The 18,294-nt window shown below is 64.7% G+C and overlaps 1 protein-coding gene across 4 annotated transcripts in view; it reads left to right on the forward strand.

Annotated features, from left to right (window-relative positions):
* Window positions 1-5,556: 5,556 nt before the first annotated feature.
* PPARA (peroxisome proliferator activated receptor alpha) overlaps window positions 5,557-18,294 on the forward strand; it is a 38,368-nt gene continuing 25,630 nt past the window's right edge. For 2 of the 4 annotated variants that reach the window (XM_084878132.1, XM_084878133.1), the window contains exons 1-2: window positions 5,583-5,612; window positions 6,130-6,246. Coding sequence is in view for 1 of the 4 variants with exons in the window: in XM_084878128.1 (XP_084734254.1) it covers window positions 5,859-6,246 (388 nt within the window). In the remaining 3 variants the exon portion in view is untranslated. Of the gene's footprint in view, window positions 6,247-18,294 lie in introns of all 4 variants that reach the window. The other 2 variants (XM_084878128.1, XM_084878130.1) reach the window with 2 other exon arrangements.

Here is an 18,294-nt window from a genome sequence, read left to right on the forward strand (position 1 = left end):
GGGCCCTCCGAGTAGGAGCCGCTGAGCCGCTGAGCCGCTTCGCCTCTGCACCTGGGCGTCAGTCAGGGCGCAGAGAATGGCGGGACCCGAGCACGGAGGGCAGGCCCGGGGCTCCGCCCGGCAGTGCGGCTGGTCCTCGGACCGGCCGCTCCAAACAAGGGCGCTTTGGGGTTTGAAACCATCGTCACGATCATGTGCAGAGCCCCCGAGCCGCCATGTCGCGGGGACCTGTGGGCCCGGCTCCCAGGGAGGTGGCAGGAGCCTGTGTCTGCCCGGAGGCTCTCTGCCTTATCCAGGCCTTGGCCCTGGGGGTGGGGGGAGGGGAAGGCTTGGGAGGACAGAAGCCGAGGTCTGAGGTGTTTGCGGGGGGCTCTGCTGGAGGTGGGAACCAGGGGTGCAGAGGCCAGCACCTGCCTTGCCGTCCTGGGCGAGTCAGCGCTGGGCAGCCGGCTGGGCGGTGCACTGGGGGTCGAGCCTGGAAAACACCAGCTCAGTCAGTCCGTGGTATCGACGTAGCCATCACTTGATTGGAGGTGTTGTTTTTTTTTTGGGGGGGGTGCTTTAAAGTTAAACTCAGGCCTGGCCAGTGTGGCTCAGTGGTTGAGCATTAACCTTGAACCAGGAAGTCAGGGTTTAATTCTTGGTCAGGGCACATGCCTGGGCTGCGGGCTCAATCCCCAGTGAGGGGGGCAGGGGGCGGGGCATGCAGGAGGCGGCCAGTCAGTGATTCCCTCCCACCATTGATGTCTCTATCTCTCTCTCCCTTTTCCTTCCTCTCTGAAGTCAATAAAAATAAAAATTAAATTAAATTAACCTCGGCACTAACATGTACCTGATGCCCCACCCGGGGAAGGGAAGGGACAGCTCTCGGGCCCCTGTCCGTCTCCCCCACCTGCCCCCCGCCCCCACCTTCCCTGGAGCAGCGGGTGCTCCTGCCCAGGGCACCTCCTGAGGGCTCCCTCCCCTGCCCGCCCCGGGTCCGGGCCCAGGGGACCTCCTCGCCGGGCCAGGCTGTGAGGGCCCAGGGGCCCGGGAGCCAGGACCCCTGTGGGTGTGGCCCTGTGGCCCCGGCGGCGCCCACACTGGCTCCTGCGTTGGCAGGGAGGACGACCAGGCCCTGGCTGGCAGGGTCTGAGCTCTGAGCTGCAGGTCCCAGCACGCGGGAGCCGCCGGGAGGTAAACAGCGGGAGCAGGACGGGGAGGCGAGCGGGCCCACAGCTGGGGGCCGCCAGGGGCCCTCCGCAGCCCGGCTCCGCAGCCGGTGCCGCACTGTGGCTTCAGCACTGACAGGGTTCCCCAAGTCAAAGCCCACCGACACCACAGCTGTCACCAGCACTCCTGCTGCGGCATTTGTATTCAGAAAAGGCACTTCCATCCCTCAGAGAGGAGACAGCGGAGGGCAGGGGAAGGGGCGAGACCAACCAAAGGACTTGTGTGCATGCTTATAAGCCGAACCAGTGGTCACAGACAACAGGGGGTGGGGGCATACGTGGAGAGGGGTTTGGGATGGGAATGGGGGGGCGGGGGGTGAGGACAATTATGGGATACCTTAATCAATAAAAGAAAAAAAAGAAAAAGAAAAGGCCCTTTCAGCAACAAAAGACGCAGCGGGAAAAAGGCTGTTTCTTGAAATCGCCTCCATGGAGCGTCACCACAGACTCCCCCAGGATTCTCTCGGCCGCCGGCGGCTCCGGGGCTGAGCATCGACCCTGAGGTCAGGGTCCAATTCCCGGTCAGGGACAGGCCCGGGTTGTGGGCTCGGTCCCCAGTGGGGGGCGGGCAGGAGGCAGCGATCCATGATTCTCTCTCATCACTGATGTTTCCGCCTCTCTCTCCCTCTCCCTTCCTCTCTGACATCAATGACAATGTTTTAAACGGGGGGTGGGGGGGTGGGGGGGGTGGGGGGGGGAGTGTGTATGACGGTAGCAGGTGCTGGGCCTGCAGAAGGTTCCAGACCCCGCAGACCGGAGTGAGCAAGTAGCTCTCCCCACAACCACCCGCTTCAGCCGTGACTAGTTAGCGCGCGACACTGAGGCTTTGCTGGGTCTCTGCAGCCATCTGACAGAGCCACGCCACCCTCCCCCCGCGCCACCCTCCCCACCAGGCCACCATTGCTGCCTGGCCGGGCCGGCCTGCCCAGCCCTCTCTCTGCCATGGAGCCGGGCCCCTCCCTCAGGCCACAGGCCTCTGCACCTGCTGCCCCCTCCCCGCAGAGGCATGGCCAAGACTGACCTCAGCACAGCTCCCGGTCTGCCAGAGGCTGGGCCTCAGGGCTCGGCCGGGGCAGGCGGAGCCTCTGGACCAGACGGCGACCTCGGGGGGTACCCTGTGGCCAGCAGAAATGGGGGTGGGGTGCTGGATCCGGAGCCCAGTCCTGATCCCGCTGACACACCTCAGCCCACGCCAGTACCTGGATTCTTGGCGGTGAAATGGGACAAACCCAGCTGCCTCGTGGGACTGCTGAGCTCATGGGGAGAGGCAGCCCTGGTGCCTGGGCCGGGGGTGCTGCCCTCAGGACCAGGATGGCACCACACACGTGCCAGGCTCTGCCCCGCCGAGGCCCGGCGTGGCCCGGAGCAGCTCCGGACCTGCCCGCAGTGCCCCAGCCCTTTCAGCCGCGTCCCCACTGCTGCGGCCTTCCACCCTGACCCCAGGGCACGCTCCCAGGGAGAGGGGCCGCTGCCCGCCGGCGACCCCCGGGGCACACCCTCCACTTCATCAGGCGGCTCTGCAGCTCGGCGGAGGGCTCCACGTGGCCGGGGGAGGCCATGGGAACCCCGGAACGCTGACCAGCGCCGGGCACCCAGACGGCTTCGAGCTCTTCCACCCCGGGAGACACCTCCCCGGAGGCTGGGGGTCAGCAGCTGCCACCACCTCCTGCCCCCCGGGGTCTCACCCGCTGCCCAACTGGACCCTCCCCCTCCCGGGCACGTCCCCTCCCTGAGGGTCCAGCTTCCTGTTCTCCCTGGGGGCGGGGCAGGGGGTGCCAGAGGGAGCCCGGCTGCTCTGGGGGGACTGGGCAGTGGGTCCGTCCGGGGTGGCTCACAGGGCAGGGGCGCCCAGACCTGCCCGCTCCCCTGGCAGCGGGGCCTCAGCCTCAGCCGCCCCTGGGAATGCAGGCATGTGACTGAGGGTCTGTCCGCACAGCCTCAGGGTCAGAAAACCTGGAACGGGCCATGCTGGCGTGGCTCCGTGGTGGAGCGTCCACCTACGAGCCAGGAGGTCACAGTTCGACTCCCGGTCAGGGCACAGGCCCTGCTGCGGCCTCGACCCCACCGAGGCGGACTTGCAGGAGGCAGCCGATCCACAACTCTGTCATCACTGATGTTTCCGTCTCTCTCCCTCCGGCTCTGAATCAATGAGAATTCATTAAAAGAGAAAGAAGGAGATGGGAGAGGGGCCTGGAACCGCGCGGACGGGGGGCCGGACGCCATGGACGGAGGCCCGTGGGCCCAGCCGCAGCCGGGCTCAGAGGCCGGGGAGGAACAGGTGCTGGCACAGGCCGCCAAGGGCGCCGGTTTGTCCCGGAAGTCACAGGGACACCGCCGGCCTGCACAGGAGGGCGTCGCTGCCCTGCGAGCTGCCGCGCCCCATCGCCTCTGGGGAGGTCGGCGGGCGGGCTGCGGGCCGGGGGCAGGGCGGGCGCCCTTTGTGCCACTTCCTGGGGCAGACCGTGTGCCAGGGCTCGGTGGCCAGCAGGACCGCGGCCCCGGGGGCAGGGAGGTTTCTGGCCAGGACTCTCCCAGGGGAAACCCTCGCCCTTCCCTCCACTTCCCACCTGGGGGCGGCGGGGGCAGGCTGAGCTTTCTCCAAAAGTGACAAAGTTCATCGCGCGCAGGGCCACACATGCTCACTCCCGACACCCGGAGCACCGGGCACGCAGGAGCATCGGCCCCTGGTCCGCAGGGGGCCCCGCCCTGCCGGGCCCCCCGCCCTGCCGGGCCCCCCCGCCCTGCCGGGCCCCCCCCGCCCTGCCGGGCCCCCCCGCCCTGCCGGGCCCCCCCGCCCTGCCGGGCCCCACGCCCTGCCGGGCCCCACGCCCTGCCGGGCCCGGCCAGCTGGTCCGTCCTCCATCAGCACAGCGTCCACCAGGTCAGTCCGCTGTCGGCTGAGCGGGTGGACGGCCGCGGGGTGCCTCTGGGAAAAGACACCCACCCCCTGCTTTGGGCTTCGGGCCCCACAGCCCGAGAGTCTGGAGTCTGTCAGCGACCCTGGGCCTGGGTGTCACAGGCAGCTCCTTCCCGGCTCTGTGCACCCACCCCGCACCCCGTGGCCCTCCACCCAGCACCCCGTGGCCCCCCCGCCCAGCACCCCGTGGCCCTCCACCCAGCGCCCAGTGGCCCCCCCGCCCAGCACCCGTGGCCCCCCACCTGCCCAGGCCCCGCATGTCATGTCCACGCTCCCTTTGTGAACTCGGAGACTCAGTATAAACATTGGCGAGCACAATAAACCTGGGCTTGTCCGGGGGCGTGGGCCGGCTCTGGGTGTCTGCGGGGGGAGGGGGGCAAAGTCCAGAGGAGGCTGCTGTCCGCAGGAGGAGCCTCAGACCCGGGGAGGGCAGTGTAGGCGGGGGGCTGCTGGCCGGGACCGGCTGACGCAGGGCTCTCAGAGGGGCCTTTCCTGGAGTCCCGCTTCCCGGAGCGGCCGCCACAACAGAACCGCGAGGGGGCGGGCAGGCTGGCACGCTCCCTCTGCTCCGGTGCGGACGGCCCTGCGCCCCCCTCTGCCCCCCCCCCCGCCCCGGGGCGCCGGCCGGCCTCCCCCTGCGGGGCACGGGCTGCCCCTCCCCGGCCACCGGCTCCCGGGCCACCGGCTCCCCGGCCACCGGCTCCCCGGCCACCGGCTCCCCGGCCACCGGCTCCCGGGCCAGGCGGGCGGTCAGAGCTGACAGCGCCCCCGCACCTCGGTCCCCCCACCATTCCCTCCTCCTCCTCCTCCTCCTCCTCCTCCTCCTCCTCCGCCGCCCGCTGCCGGGGTCCCAGCTGGGGTTCCCTTTCCTACGTGTCCATCCTGGGGTCCCACCGTCCCGCGCCCCGCGAACCCCGAACCCCGAACCCCCAGGGCAGCCCGGCCCCGGGGCGGGGGACGCGGGGGGACGCCGGGGACGCTCCGGGCTGCACACCGTCCCTCCGGGGCGCCCGCCCTCCGGTGACCCCCGCCCGGCCTCAGTTTCCCCGGCGCCGCCGCGGGCCACGAGGGGGAGCGGCCCGCCCCGCCCGCCGCGCGGGCCAATGGGGCGCCGCCGCGCGGGGGTGTGTCCGCGGGGCGGGCGGGGCTCGGGCCGCCCAGGGGCCGCGGGGCGGGCGGAGGCGGGGCGGCGCGTGCCGGGGGCGCGGGGCGCGGGGCGGGCGGGGCCTCCGGGCCGCAGACGGCGGCGGCCCAGGTGCGGGGCGCGGGGAGCGGCCGGGCCCGGACCCGGGACCGAGCGGCGGGAGGGCGGCGGCGCATGCGCGGCCCGGGGCGGGCGGGGAGGCCGGGCCGGCCGTCCTGGCCGCTCCGGGGCGGCGGGCGGCGGGGCGGGGCGGACGGGGCGGCGCCGGGAGGGGGCGTTTCCCGGCCCCGGAGCCCGGAGCGCCGAGCCCGAGGCCGGACAGCCAGCGGCGGCGCGGCGGGTGCGTGGCCCGGGCCCCTCCGGGCCGTCCCCCTGGGCGGGCGCGGCGGGCGCGGCGGGCACAGCGGGCGGCGGGGCCGGCGGCGGACACCCCCGGAGCCCAGGGCTCCCGCCCGGCTGGCGGCTCCGGGCGCAGGTGGTCTGGCCGGAGGGGAGGGTCCGGCTGCCCCGCGCCCACCCCGAACCACAGGGACAGCTCACGCCCGCTCTCCTCGCCTCTCGGAACTTCAGGGAGGGATGGGCCCCCATGCCAGGGCCCCAGTGCCAGGGCCCCAGTGCCAGGGCCCCAGTGCCAATGCCACGGCTCCCGCAAAGGGAATCCGTGGCTGGACAGAGTCGTGGGTTCACGGGTGCCCCGGACTCCACTCCGGGCTTCTCGGCGCGCACCCAGTCCGGCCCCCTCCGCACACCCGGCCCTCCATTCCGGGCCGCTGGGAGGGTGGGGAAGGCGGGCAGGTCCCGGCGACCCCGCCGCCCGCTGCCTTTGAAGACGGTCAGGGTGACATTCCTCCCCCAAGGTGGTGAGCCAGGAGACTCCAGAGGACACATCGGAGCCACTTCCTCCTTCGCCCCCGCCAGGCCCGGCCTCCGGAGAAGGGACCTGCCCGGACCGGACACCGCCCTCCAGGTGACAGGTTCGCTTCCCTCCCGGGTCCAGCCTGGGTGTGGGGTGTGGGCTTCCGTGGCCCGCGCCCGCCAGGCGGGGGTTAATGGCTGCAGCCTGGCCACACTGTCCCGGCTGTGACAGGAGGGTAGGTGCGGGCAGAGGCCCTGCCAGGCCAGGACAACGGCTGGCACTCCGCTCCTGTGCCGCGGGCAGTCCCGGCTCTCACCGCCCGGAGGGTCAGGGAGACGCGTGCTCAGGGCGGCGGCGGGCGGGCGGGCAGAGCTGACAGGTGAAGAGCCGTTTTCATTGCCGTTTGAATCCCACGCGGACGGCTGGCCGGGACGGGGACAGGAGGCCCGCTGAGCGCTGTGGGCGCTCGGGCAGCGGAGCCAGGGCCTGCAGGCCACTGTCGTGGGGCCCAGCCACGAGCCTGGCAATGCTCAGGCGGCTTTGAAGCAAAAGCCCGTTAGCGGGTGGTTGGAAAGCAGTGTTCCTCTTTGCTCACATCATAGACGTATAGCAAGTTACTCCGTAATCGTAAAGAGTTCTTTTTACTAACCGTCCTTTGGCAAGCTTGTAAACAAATTAAAAAATGAATAAATAATATATATATATATATATATATATATATATATATTATTGATTTCAAAGAGGAAGGGAGAGGGAGAGAGAGGCAGAAACATCAACATTGAGAGAGAATCATGCATCGGCTGCCTCCTGCAAGCCCCCTACTGGGGATCAAGCCCGCAACCTGGCATGTGTGCCCTTGGCCAGAATCGAACCTGGGACCCTTCAGTCCAGAGGCTGATGCCCTACCCACTGAGCCACACCAGCCAGGGCTGTAAACGGACCTTTAAACATTGTATGTGTGCAGGAGAGAGGACAGGAGGAAAAAACACATGTTTCTTCTACGTAAACTTCCTTGCAATCTGTGCGAACGATGAAGTTACGAAAAACATTTCCCCCTGAATACGCGTGGCTGCTTCATCATTTAAAATGCCTACATGATACTCCATTGTGTTTGGATTAAGTATTTAGCCAATCCATATATATGAATATTAAAAAAAAATGTATGTTTTTAAGTTCATTTATTCTATGAATATAGGGTGTCCCCAACAAGTATGCGCGTGCTTTGAGTAATTGTAAAGGCAGTGCTCATTAAAACACACGTAATTTTCACAGTGGAGCTATGGGCTGTGCAAGTGTGTGTACGTTTTTTGGGGGACGCCCCCCCGGATTTACTGAGTGGCTGCCATGGAGCCAGGCGGCTGTGGGTCCGCCCCTGAAGCCAGTTTTTACCCCAGAATATAGAAAAGAGAGCGGCCGGCTGCGCGGCTCAGCAGTTGAGCGTCGACCTATGAACCAGGAGGTCAAGGTTCCATTCCCGCTTGGGGTACATGTCCAGGTTCCGGGCTCCATCCCCGGTGGTGGGTGTGCAGGAGGCAGCCAATCAGCGATTCTCTCTCATCATTGATGTTTCTTTCTCTCTCTCCCCGTCTCCTCTGTGAAATCCATAAAAATATTTAAAGTGAATAAGAAATTAAGAAGAGAGTTAAAGTTCGTCTTTGTCATCTTAAAAGGTGCGGCTGGGTGTGAGGGGAGCTGGTGGCAGGCGCCTGGCTGCCGAGTGCTGTTTCCGGCCTGCTGTGGAGGAGCCTGTGTTTATAACATTGCTCACGTAATCTGCGTTTACAAAGGCCTAAGCAGCCCTTCAGGCCGTATGACCAGAGCAACGGGAACTACTGGTCGACCAGTTGCTATGATGTGCACTGACCACCAGAGGGCAGATGTTCCATGCAGGAGCTGCCCCCTAGTGGTCAGTGCACTCCCATAGCCAACCTCCCATGGCCAGCCAATCTCCATCCCATCCCCTGTCCCTCCCTCTGGCCAGCAAACCTCCTGAGGTCCCTCCCCCTGCCCAGCAGGCCCGGGTGGCAGCCGGCAGCTCCTGGCTGGCAGCCCCTACAGGCCTGATCGGGACTGGGTGCACAGCCCCTACAGGCCCTGATTGCCAGCCCGGCCTAAGGACCCACCTGTGCACGGATTCCGTGCACCGGGCCTCTGGTCTTTCTAACAATTGTAATTACCTGGTCTCTTGGCTTAGTGTGAACTCCACCCCCAGTGCTCCGCCCTTTGGCTCCTGTCTCAGCCTCCGTACCGAGGGCCTGTCCCTCACAGCAGAGGGGTCGGAGGGCTTCGCTCCAGAGGCTGTTGGTGGAGGCTTGTGCGGTCGGTGGCTCTGCAGGGCGAGGATCAGCTGTGCGGCGTCGGCTCCTGCGGGAGGTCACGGCCTCTGTTTTTATTTTCGTTTCTCGGTGGTGAGGTCTGGAGTCCATTTTAAATGTTTCATAGGTTTTTCCATTTTAAAGGCACGGCTTCTGCCTGGAGGGTGGGCACTTGCCATCGCCTCCTGTTCCTGCCCTATTGATTATACCACCTTATTGATTGCACCTCCTTATTGATTATACCACCTTATTGATTGCACCTCCCTATTGATTATACCACCTTATTGATTCCACCTCCCTATTGATTATACCTCCTTATTGATTACACCGGCCTTATCGATGACAAGAGCAGGCTGGCCCGCCTCTAGGCCGCGCTGCTGGGGAAGATGAGGCAGAGAATGTCCGTTTCCAGCGTGGCGGCTCGCTGGAAGGTAAGAAGCAGCGGGCGGAGCGGCGGCCCCGGGCTGTCTGAACGCACCGTCTCCTCCCCGGGCTTCCTGTCGCTGGCGGGCGGCGCGGTTCTCAGGAAGGACAGGTGTGTGCGGCTGCCCGCCCGCACTGGGCCACACAGCCGCCGCGCTCGCCCCTGGCGTGTGCCGAGGATGTGCCGCGGGCGTGCGGGTGGCCGGGCCTGTGGCGGGGGCTCTGTGACCGGAGTCTGCGCCGGGAGAGGAAGTCCCTCGGCCGCCAGGCTGGGCCGCTCTCCGGGGGCGGGCTGCGCTGCTGTGAGGTCGGCCTCCAGCACCAGCCAGAGGGGTGCGGGCCCCGGTGTGCGCCAGGGGAGCAGCTGCGAACGGCGAGGCCGGCCACTCCCCAGAGACCGGGTCCCGCCCTCCGCCGCCGGCGGGCCTGGCTCCGGGCTGCCGCTCTGAGCTGCCGTCTCCACATCAGAAAAAGGAGTTCCCTCCGTCCCCCCGCGGAAGGGTCTGGAGGCTCAGGAGCTGGTCCCACAGGGAGATTCTTGTAAAAAGGGACAGCCCTCGGCTGACAGCCCCGCCCCGCCCCGCCGCCTCCCCCGTGGCCGCACTGACGCCGCCCTGCGGTGCGCTGACCCCTCTGCGGGCTCAGGCTCCGGAGAGAAGCAGCCTCCGTGGACACACAGGACACGTCCACTGTCCAACAGCCAGGCAAACGGGAGCCCTGCCCCAGTCAGAACCAAACCGCCACGCATGGTTGGTGGTGTTGCTGAGCGTGGCCAGGCCCGTGGGTTCTGGTGGCCAGACACCCGGCGTGGCCCTTCCTCGGCATCCCTGGTCCTGCAGACCACGCAGGGGACGTCCCGTCCTGGGAGGGCCTGGGCCGCGGGCTCGGTGCGTCTCCCGGGCGGGGGCCGGTCCCAGGGAGCCCGGGTCCCTGACTTCCCTGCGGACTGGAGCTCGACGGGGCGTGCCCCCTCTGACTGGCCGGAGTGTCCGTGGAACAGGCCAGGGAGGACAGAGTGTAGCTCACTGAGTGTTGGTGGGGCCTCTGTTGGGACAGACAGCGGCCTGCCTGCGGCCGGAGCAGGTGCCCGTAACCTCAGAGCGCGAGGGGGCGCCTTCTCCCGTCAGGACGGGGAGCCGGGCAGCAGGCCCGGCGTCCACATGTGGCCCCGCGTGTCCGTGTCACCCTGGCGGAGGGAAATGATTCTGTGCGTGATGGCCGCCAGGCCGGGGTCCGTGTGCGTTCTGTGGGTTCCGTGAGGTGGCCTGAGGACTGAAGGGAGTGAACGCTCTCCCTGTGAGGCCGAGGCTTCCAGTGTCAGCGGCCGACTTCGCGGGGACGGGGTGTGTCCTAAGCTTCGGGAGCTGGGAGCGCTGTGGCCGCGGTGGGGGTCCTGCCGACGCCTGAGCCCCCGCCCCCAGAACCCCCGGCAGAGATGAGCCGCGCGGAGAAGTCGGACACGGCGGCGTCTCCGTGTCCGGCTCTCCGGCCACCTCGTTCCGCCCCGTCTCCCGTCTGCCGATCTGGGGTGCTGCTCTCCTTCCTGGCCGCTTGCTTTGCACTGTGACCCCGGAGACCCCGCGTCAGCCTCCCAGCCAGCACCCCCTGGGCCCGCAGGGTCGGGCACACAGCCGCAGACGGCCGCCCTGCCTCCGGGCCCGAAGCCGCTCTGAGCGGCTTCCGAGGGGCTGGGCGGAGTCGGTGCATGTCTAGCCCCAGCCCCGTTCTCCAGCGGGAGTGCGGCCCGGCGTTCCTGCAGCCGCCGGTAACGGAAGACGCCGGGGCGATGCCGGGACCATACCCGGCGACACGGCCATGCTCCAGCGAGGGGCCCGGCGGCTTCGAGGGGGCGTGCGGACAGGCCCTCCCCTGCGTGGGCCCCGCGGGGCTGCGGCTGGTCAGGCCGGGCTGGGCCGGGCGGCTCCGAGGGGCATGTCCTGGGACCCATGCGTTGGGTGGGATGTTTCCCATCCTCCAGGCCGCTGTCCTCTCGGACGAGTCGATGTCTGCTCGCTGCCGGCTCGCGGCCGGTGCTCCCCTCCGGCCCGGATGTGAGCGAGTTCGATAAATTCTCTACGTCCGCCTGGGGTTCGCTCACGCGGCGGCAGCCCGCCCCGGTGTCTCCCTCGCTGTCCTCCCTCCCTGGCTTCCCCCAGGGCCCGGGCTGGGGTCCGGGGTGACGTTCTCAGGGATTCTCCAGGGGAACGCGCCCCAGGGCCGGCTCGGTGTGCGGAGCGCTTTGCCGCAGAGACACGTGGCGGGAGGCCGTGCTCGAGGCCCCTGGACGTCAGGGCCGGAGGGGAGGGCTGTGCTGCAGTCTGAGGACGGCCTTTCTTCCCGGTGTGAAACGTGTCGGTGTGTCACCAGCTCTGCCCCCGGGGAGGGGGGGGGGCTCCGCAGGCAGCAGCACTTGCCCGCGGGAGGCGCCCTGGCCGCGGCCCCCGGACTGTGACGGTGCTCTGATCCGGTCCGATCCGCGGCCCCCGGACCGTGACCGCGCTCTGATCCGGTCCGATCCGCGGCAGAGCTCGGCCAGGCTCCGGGGCAGCAGTGGTTGCGAAGGGCAGTTGTGCAAGGCCGGCACGGGACCGTCCCGGGGCCAGCGCGGAGCGGCGGAGGCGGAGGCGGAGGCGGGCAGGGAGGCGAGGGCAGGCTCCCTGGGCGCCCGCAGCGGGAGGCCCGCACGGACAGGTCGGGAGAACCTGTGTGACCAGAGAGAGCAGGCGCGGGGGGCGGACAGCGGCGCCCAGGGAGCTGGCCCCCTCGGAGAAGAGGTCTGGGAGCGGGAGGAGGAGGGCAGGGGTGCGGCAGCTGGGGTGCAGGGGCGTCTGTGAGGGGGGCGGGGGGAGGGGCTCCCCGCCCTCCGCCCAGCACCCGACGCCAGAGGTGGTCACTGTGGCCAGGAGACAGGAAGGACAGACCGGCCGGGGTGCAGAGCGGGTGGAGGGAGGGAGACGTGGACAGCCGCCCGTGGCCTGTACGTCTGTCCGCCCCCCAGCCTGTGCGTGAGACGGAGCAGCAGGCCGCGTGCGGCCTTTTTCTGTCCCTCATCCCCAAGCGCACTGCCCGCAGGTGCCCCGGGACCGGCTTTGTGAGCCTGCCCTCCATCTGAGATGGTTGTTTCTCACCCTCCACCTGAGATTCCTTCGAGGCTTCATCAACCTCCTGCCCGGCCGGTGTGCTCAATGGTTAGAGCGCCGCCCGTGCACCGAAGGGTCGCACGTTCACTTCCCAGCCGAGGGCACGTGCCTGGATGGCAGGTCCGGTCCACGGCCCAGGTCAGGGCGTATGTGGGAGGCGACCAGTCGATGTGTATTTCTCACATCCGTGTTTCACTCTCTCTCCCCCCGCCTTCCCTCCCTTCCATTCTCTCTGAAAACCGATGGGGACAATGCCCTCCGATGAGGATTTATAAAAACACACAGAAACCCCACCTCCTTCTGGAAGCCTCCGTGACCCTGTCCTGACCCGGAGGTGGACTTTCATCTGGTTCTCCCGCCTTCGCTGCGGCCGCTCTCCCTGAGCGCTGGTCACTTGTCCCCGAGGCCTGCGTGTCCTGCAGAGCTTACCGAGCACCTGCTGTGTGTGCCGGCGGGGCTCAGTGCTGGTCACTTGTCCCCGAGGCCTGCGTGTCCTGAGAGCTCACCGAGCCCCTGCTGTGTGTGCCTGAGGGCGGGGCTGAGGGCAAGGGAAGCCGCGGGAAGCCGCGGGCGCCGTGACCTGGACACGCGCTCGGTTAGGGTTTGCCAGCGTTTCCCATGGAAGGAGCCAGCCAGGAGAGCGGACAAAAGTTACCCAAGACGTTCCGCGGCCTGTGTTCCCGCTGCGCTCACCTCCGGCGCTCAGTGCGGGGCGGCCTCTGACCCACTTGGGGCCGCGGAACCGGGTCGGAGGTGGCAGTGCGCTCACACATGCAGTGACCTGTTCCAGGACGCCCGGTGCCAGGGCCGCGCCGCCTCCTCTGCCGGGACGTCCGGCTCAGTCAGTGCTGGGAGGAAGCATCGGGAGCCTAAGGGCTGAAGCACCTCCGAGGGGCCCGGAGCCAGGCTCGGGGAGGGAACGCCTTCAGAAGGGGGGGCCCCGGGAAACACCCAGACTTGGGATTGGAACCTCAAAACGCCGCCCCGAGGACGGCAGGCGACCTGGGACCTGATCAGCTGCTCAGGGACCAGAGCCCAGACATCTCGGTCCTCGTGGTTGGACGAAGGTGACCCAGAGGGCTGAGGCCGCAGTGCCAGGCAGAGCCCCCGCATCGGGGACAGCACCCACCGGCCTCTGTGTCTGAACAAACTCACACACAGGCAGCCCTCACGCCGCTCAGCTCTGTGACGCACAAAGTTTATTTGCCACGAAATGTTAGACTGTGTGAACCACGTCCTGAGCGGTCCAGGGTCCAGGATCTGGAGAAGAACACCGCACAGATGACAGAGACGTGACAAGAAATGACAATTTGGAAATATCGGGGGCCAGGCGAAAGTCCGACTCGAGGAGAAGGACGTCACGGGTGCCCAGGCCTTGTCAACCTTTTATTCGATGTTGGAGACACGTATAGCCCTTAGGCAGGCAGGCAGTTCCGGTCACAGACAACCTTAAAGGCCAGTAAATATCAGCAAAGATTTACTCGGAGGCTGTTTGGTCAGGAGGCTGCTTGAGCCACCTTTGTCTCCCCTGAACGATCGGTGCACAGCTCTGGCCCTGCCGGGGCTCACGGTCCACCAGCGCTCCGGCTCCTCTCCGACAGAGAAGACACGGTGGCTTCCAACAGCAAACAGCAGCCCCCACCACACGCTGCGTCCGTGGCCATGAGAGCGGTGTCACCGCAGGCACCAGGAGCGCGTGCGTAGCGGCCGGTGACCAATCCCGTCGCTGCTCTCAGCGTCAGGCGTGACTGGTCCCGGGGCATCCGCCATTCAGGTCACAGCAACGCGGGTCGTCATGGCCTCCCGGTCTCCCCGTAAAAAACCCACCGACGTTTTCCAGAAATGGGTGCGCGCAGGAGGAACGGGCCAGCAAGGATGAAAACGCGGAAAATAAAGTGAGACGTGGTGATGCTGGAAGTAAAATTCTAGCCAAAATGAAGCGGAAAAAACAGCTGCCCCGGGAACGTGGCCGCTCCTGCCTGCAGGAGGCGCTGCACCCACCGCGGAGGAACTTGGTAAAACGAGGGATGCGGAAGAGAGAAGGGGTCCTGGAGGAAGGGACCACGTTGGGGATCCAGCCCTGACCGGGCATGAGCCCTGACCGGGGTCCCGCCCACCACTCGGTGCCTAGGCCAATGCCCAGCCACCGAGCCACAGCGGCCAGGGCCACGGGACCCCTTTCCTGGCCTGGCCTGGCACTGCCATTCACATCCAGACTGTGCAGTAGGACTCACCACACAGCCAGCAAAGCATGTGAGGCAAGAAGACCTCAAGAACCAGCAGAGCTGAAACTAGTTTGGCTCAGTGGATAGAGCGTCAGTCTGCAGACTGAAAGGTCCCAGGTTCGATTCCGGTCAAGGGCATGTACATTGGTTGCGGGCACATCCCTGGTAGGGGGTGTGCAGGAGGCAGCTGACCGATGTTTCTCTCTCACCGATGTTTGTAGCTCTCTATCCCTCTCCCTTCCTCTCTGTAAAGAATCAATAAAATACATTAAAAAAAAAAGAACCAGCAGAAATATCAGACAATAGAAACAGACCCTCACGACTCTCAACAGAAGATTCACAAAATGCAAACTTTAAAAGAAACGTGCTTACTGTGCTCGAGGAGAGGAACGATAAGGTTGGGAATTTGGTGGAGTGCGAGAAATGGTATTTTTGACGGAGGACATGGATTTGAAAAAGCAAGTAGGAGTTATAAAGCTGAAAAAACACAGCTGGAATCACGCACTCTGTAGAGAGAGATAACAGCAGGGCAGACACCACAGTGAGAGGACTGGTCGCCATGGCGGGTCGGAAGGAACGATATAAAGTGATGCCCAGAGGCGAAGGCAGGACGGCGCCAGGGCACGAGAGAGCGAGCACGCGGCAGGAGCCGTGTTTGGAGAGAGAGTGGCTGAAGGTTTTCCAATATTGGTGACATCAGATCACAAATTCAAGAACCCTAAAGAACTCCCAGCAGAATTAAAAACAGGAAATTCATGCCTAGACACATCACTGTAAAGCTGCTGGGGGCCGGGGTGGGGAGGGGGGTGAAGCAAAGGCAGAAGAATCTTATAAGGAGCTCCAGGCAGAAAACAGAACAAACCCCCTTGCCTTCCCCAGGAGCGTCCGTCCGGAGCAGCAGGAGCCAGGGGGAGGCGAGGCCGCCTCCGTGTGCTGGAGGCTGGGCTTCTCCCAGGAAGACAGGTCCGCTCAGTGGGTGAGAGTCACGGAGCAGCCATGTCCATGACGTGCTTTGGGACAGAAACGCACGCGGCCTGCACGGTGACGCCTCGGAACGTTGCTGAGAGAAAAGTGAAAAGACCCAGATCAAAGGCGGCCGTACCACGCTCGGGAGTCCTGGCGGTTCCTCCCAAGACGGTTCACGGGTTGCATGTGATCAGGACCATCCTCAGGCTGCCTGCCTGCAGTGTTCTGCCAGCTAATTAATTCCAAGTCCCATGGACACGGAAGGCTCTCGTGTGGCTAGAACGGCCTTGGAAAAGAGCCCCGATGGAGGGCTTAGACTTCCTGGTTTCAGGAAGAACTGCAGAGCGCCGGCGTGGCTGCGGTGGAGCGTTGACCTGTGAACCAGGAGGTCAGAGTTTGATTCCCGGTCAGGGCACAGGCCCGGCTTGCAGGCTCCCGTCCCCAGTGTGCGGCGTGCAGGAGGCAGCAGATCGATAATTCTCTCTCATCGTGGATGCTTCTATCTCTCTCTCCCTCTCCCTTTCTCTCTGACATCAATGAAAATATATATCTATTTTAAAAATATTGTAGAGCAGCAGTAACCAAGACCGCGTGGTATAGGTGTGAAAGTAGTCAAGCAGACGAATGGAACAGAATAGCAAGTCCAGAAGTGGGCCTGGCATGTACGGTCAGTTGATTTTCTACAAAGTGACGAGCCATAGAAGTGGTAAAAGGTAATCTTCTCAACACATTGGATGGCAGTATGCCACATGGACCTCAGCCCTCGTCGCACACCATCTTGAGAAAGAAGGAGGAGGAGGAGGAGGAGGAGGAGGAGGAGGAGGAGGAGGAGAAGAAGAAGAATTAGAAGAATTAGAAGAAGAAGAATTAGAAGAATTAGAAGAAGAATTAGAAGAATTAGAAGAAGGAGGAGGAGGAGGAGGAGGAGGAGGAGGAGGAGGAGAATGATTAGAACAGGGGTCCTCAAACTTTTTAAAGTGGGGGCCAGATCACGGTCCCTCAGAGAGCTAGAGGGCCGGACTATAGGAACTACTAATTCCTACTGTAACACCTTGGCTGCGCTCACTGCCCAAAAAACCTGGCGGGCAGGATCAGACTCCCCTGGGGGCTGCATGTGGCCCGCGGGCCGTAGTTTGAAGACCCCTGGATTAGAAGAATCAGAAGAAAAAGAACTTGCAGGGGTCACGCCCCGCGTTGTGAGTTGAAGCTGTCCCGGAAACCGTCGTGATGTGGGTTCGGCAAAGGTCACTTCTAGACGACGCAAAAAGCGTGAACAACACAAGACAGCGGGGCTTCATCAGAACTATAAACCTGCTCATCCAAAGGCACATGAGAAAGTACAAAGGAAGCCACGGACTTAGAGGACACCTTGGCAAACCATGTCTGACCAAGAGCTTGTCGCTGGGACGCATAGCGATCCCTTGGAATTCGATAGAAGGAGATGACCCCATTGAGAAGGAAAGCGGGGCTGGGGGGAATGGGATGAACTATCAGCGAAGGGCGTTGGCTGCCAGGAGGCCCGTGCAGAGAGGCCCCAGGCCTGGGCACTGGAAAACGCACACGAGTGGCACGGACGTCACAGCTGGCAGAGAGCCCGCGGCACCTGACCAGAACGGCCGACATGGGGGCGACCGACCGAGCGGGCTGAGGGGGCGGAGCAGGAATGCTCACGCACCGTGGCGGGAACGGGAAAAGCACAGCCACTTGGGGAGACATTTTGGCGAATGGAACCGCTGATGCCGTTATGAGAAGTGTCATCTCCCCGAAAGGAGCCACTGGGAAAGGCTGCGCCGAATGAGTCCGCTCGGAGATTCTGGAAAAGGCAGAGCGATGGAGACGCAGAGACACCTGTGGCGGCCGGGGTCAGTGGAGGGAGGAGCGGGGAGCCCAGGGGTGTCAGGGCCGGGAAGCGACTGGGCGCGACAGCGCGTGACCCTAATCCAGACTCTGGACTCCGGTTAATGACAATATTGACATTGGCTCATCAATAGGAGCCAAAGCCCCAGACTCTAACCGAGTGGTTGCTGATAGGAAAGCTTCGGAGCTGATGGAGGAGGGAGGGCCGCAGAGCGGATGGAGGAGGGAGGGCCACAGAGCGGATGGAGGAGGGAGGGCCGCAGAGCGGATGGAGGAGGGAGGGCCACAGAGCGGATGGAGGGGGGAGGGCCGCAGAGCGGATGGAGGGGGGAGGGCCGCAGAGCGGATGGAGGGGGGAGGGCCGCAGAGCGGATGGAGGAGGGAGGGCCGCAGAGCGGATGGAGGAGGGAGGGCCGCAGAGCGGATGGAGAGGGAGGGCCGCAGCAACTTTTTGTTCTTTCTACTCCACTTTTCTGGAAATCTACAAGTTCTCTAAATAACAGCCTCCTCGTGAAAAGTTAAGTTCAGGTGTATGTATGATATGCCTCAGAATAAGTCCAAAGATCTCTACTCAGAAGACCGATGGCATTGTTCAGAGGCGTGAAAGAGCCCAGATGGAGGGATGGGTGTATCATGTTCCTGGAAGAGACAGGTTGGCGTTGGAGAGGGGCCTCAGGTGCCACGCGGGGTGCTGGCCCTGACCGGGCGCGTGTCTGAGGGAGAGGTGTGGCTCTCGGGCGATGACAGGGGGTCGGTGGCCCTCAGCCCCTAAAGCACGCCCTTCCCGGGCCTCCGGGGGGACCCGCTGACCCTCACAGCAGACGTGCCGTGGCTCGTAGATGGTTCCTGCTCCCTCGGCATCCCTGTCGCTGTCCGTGGCGCTCGTTCTTGCTTCTTTAGGAGGCCTGCCTTCGTCCAGCCCTCGCCCTTCACACCCTGGGGCCTCCTCCCATGGGCCCCTGGCTTAGGTTCGCTCATGAATTAATTTATTTTTAATTTTTTGGTTAATCCGCACCCGAGGATATTGTCCCACTGACTTTTAGAGAGAGTGGAAGAGAGGGGGAGAGGCAGAGAGAGTGGAGAGAGAGGGAGAGACAGAGAGAGTGGAGAGAGAGGGAGAGACAGAGAGAGTGGAGAGAGAGGGAGAGGCAGAGAGAATCACTGATGTGAGAGAAACCCATCGATGGGCTGCCTCTTGCCCGTGCCCCAACCAGGGTCCTGACCGTGGAGCAGCCTGCAG

The sequence above is a fragment of the Pipistrellus hanaki genome (genome assembly GCF_964339955.1).
Source record: "Pipistrellus hanaki genome assembly, chromosome: 3".
NCBI classification, from domain to species: domain Eukaryota; kingdom Metazoa; phylum Chordata; class Mammalia; order Chiroptera; family Vespertilionidae; genus Pipistrellus; species Pipistrellus hanaki.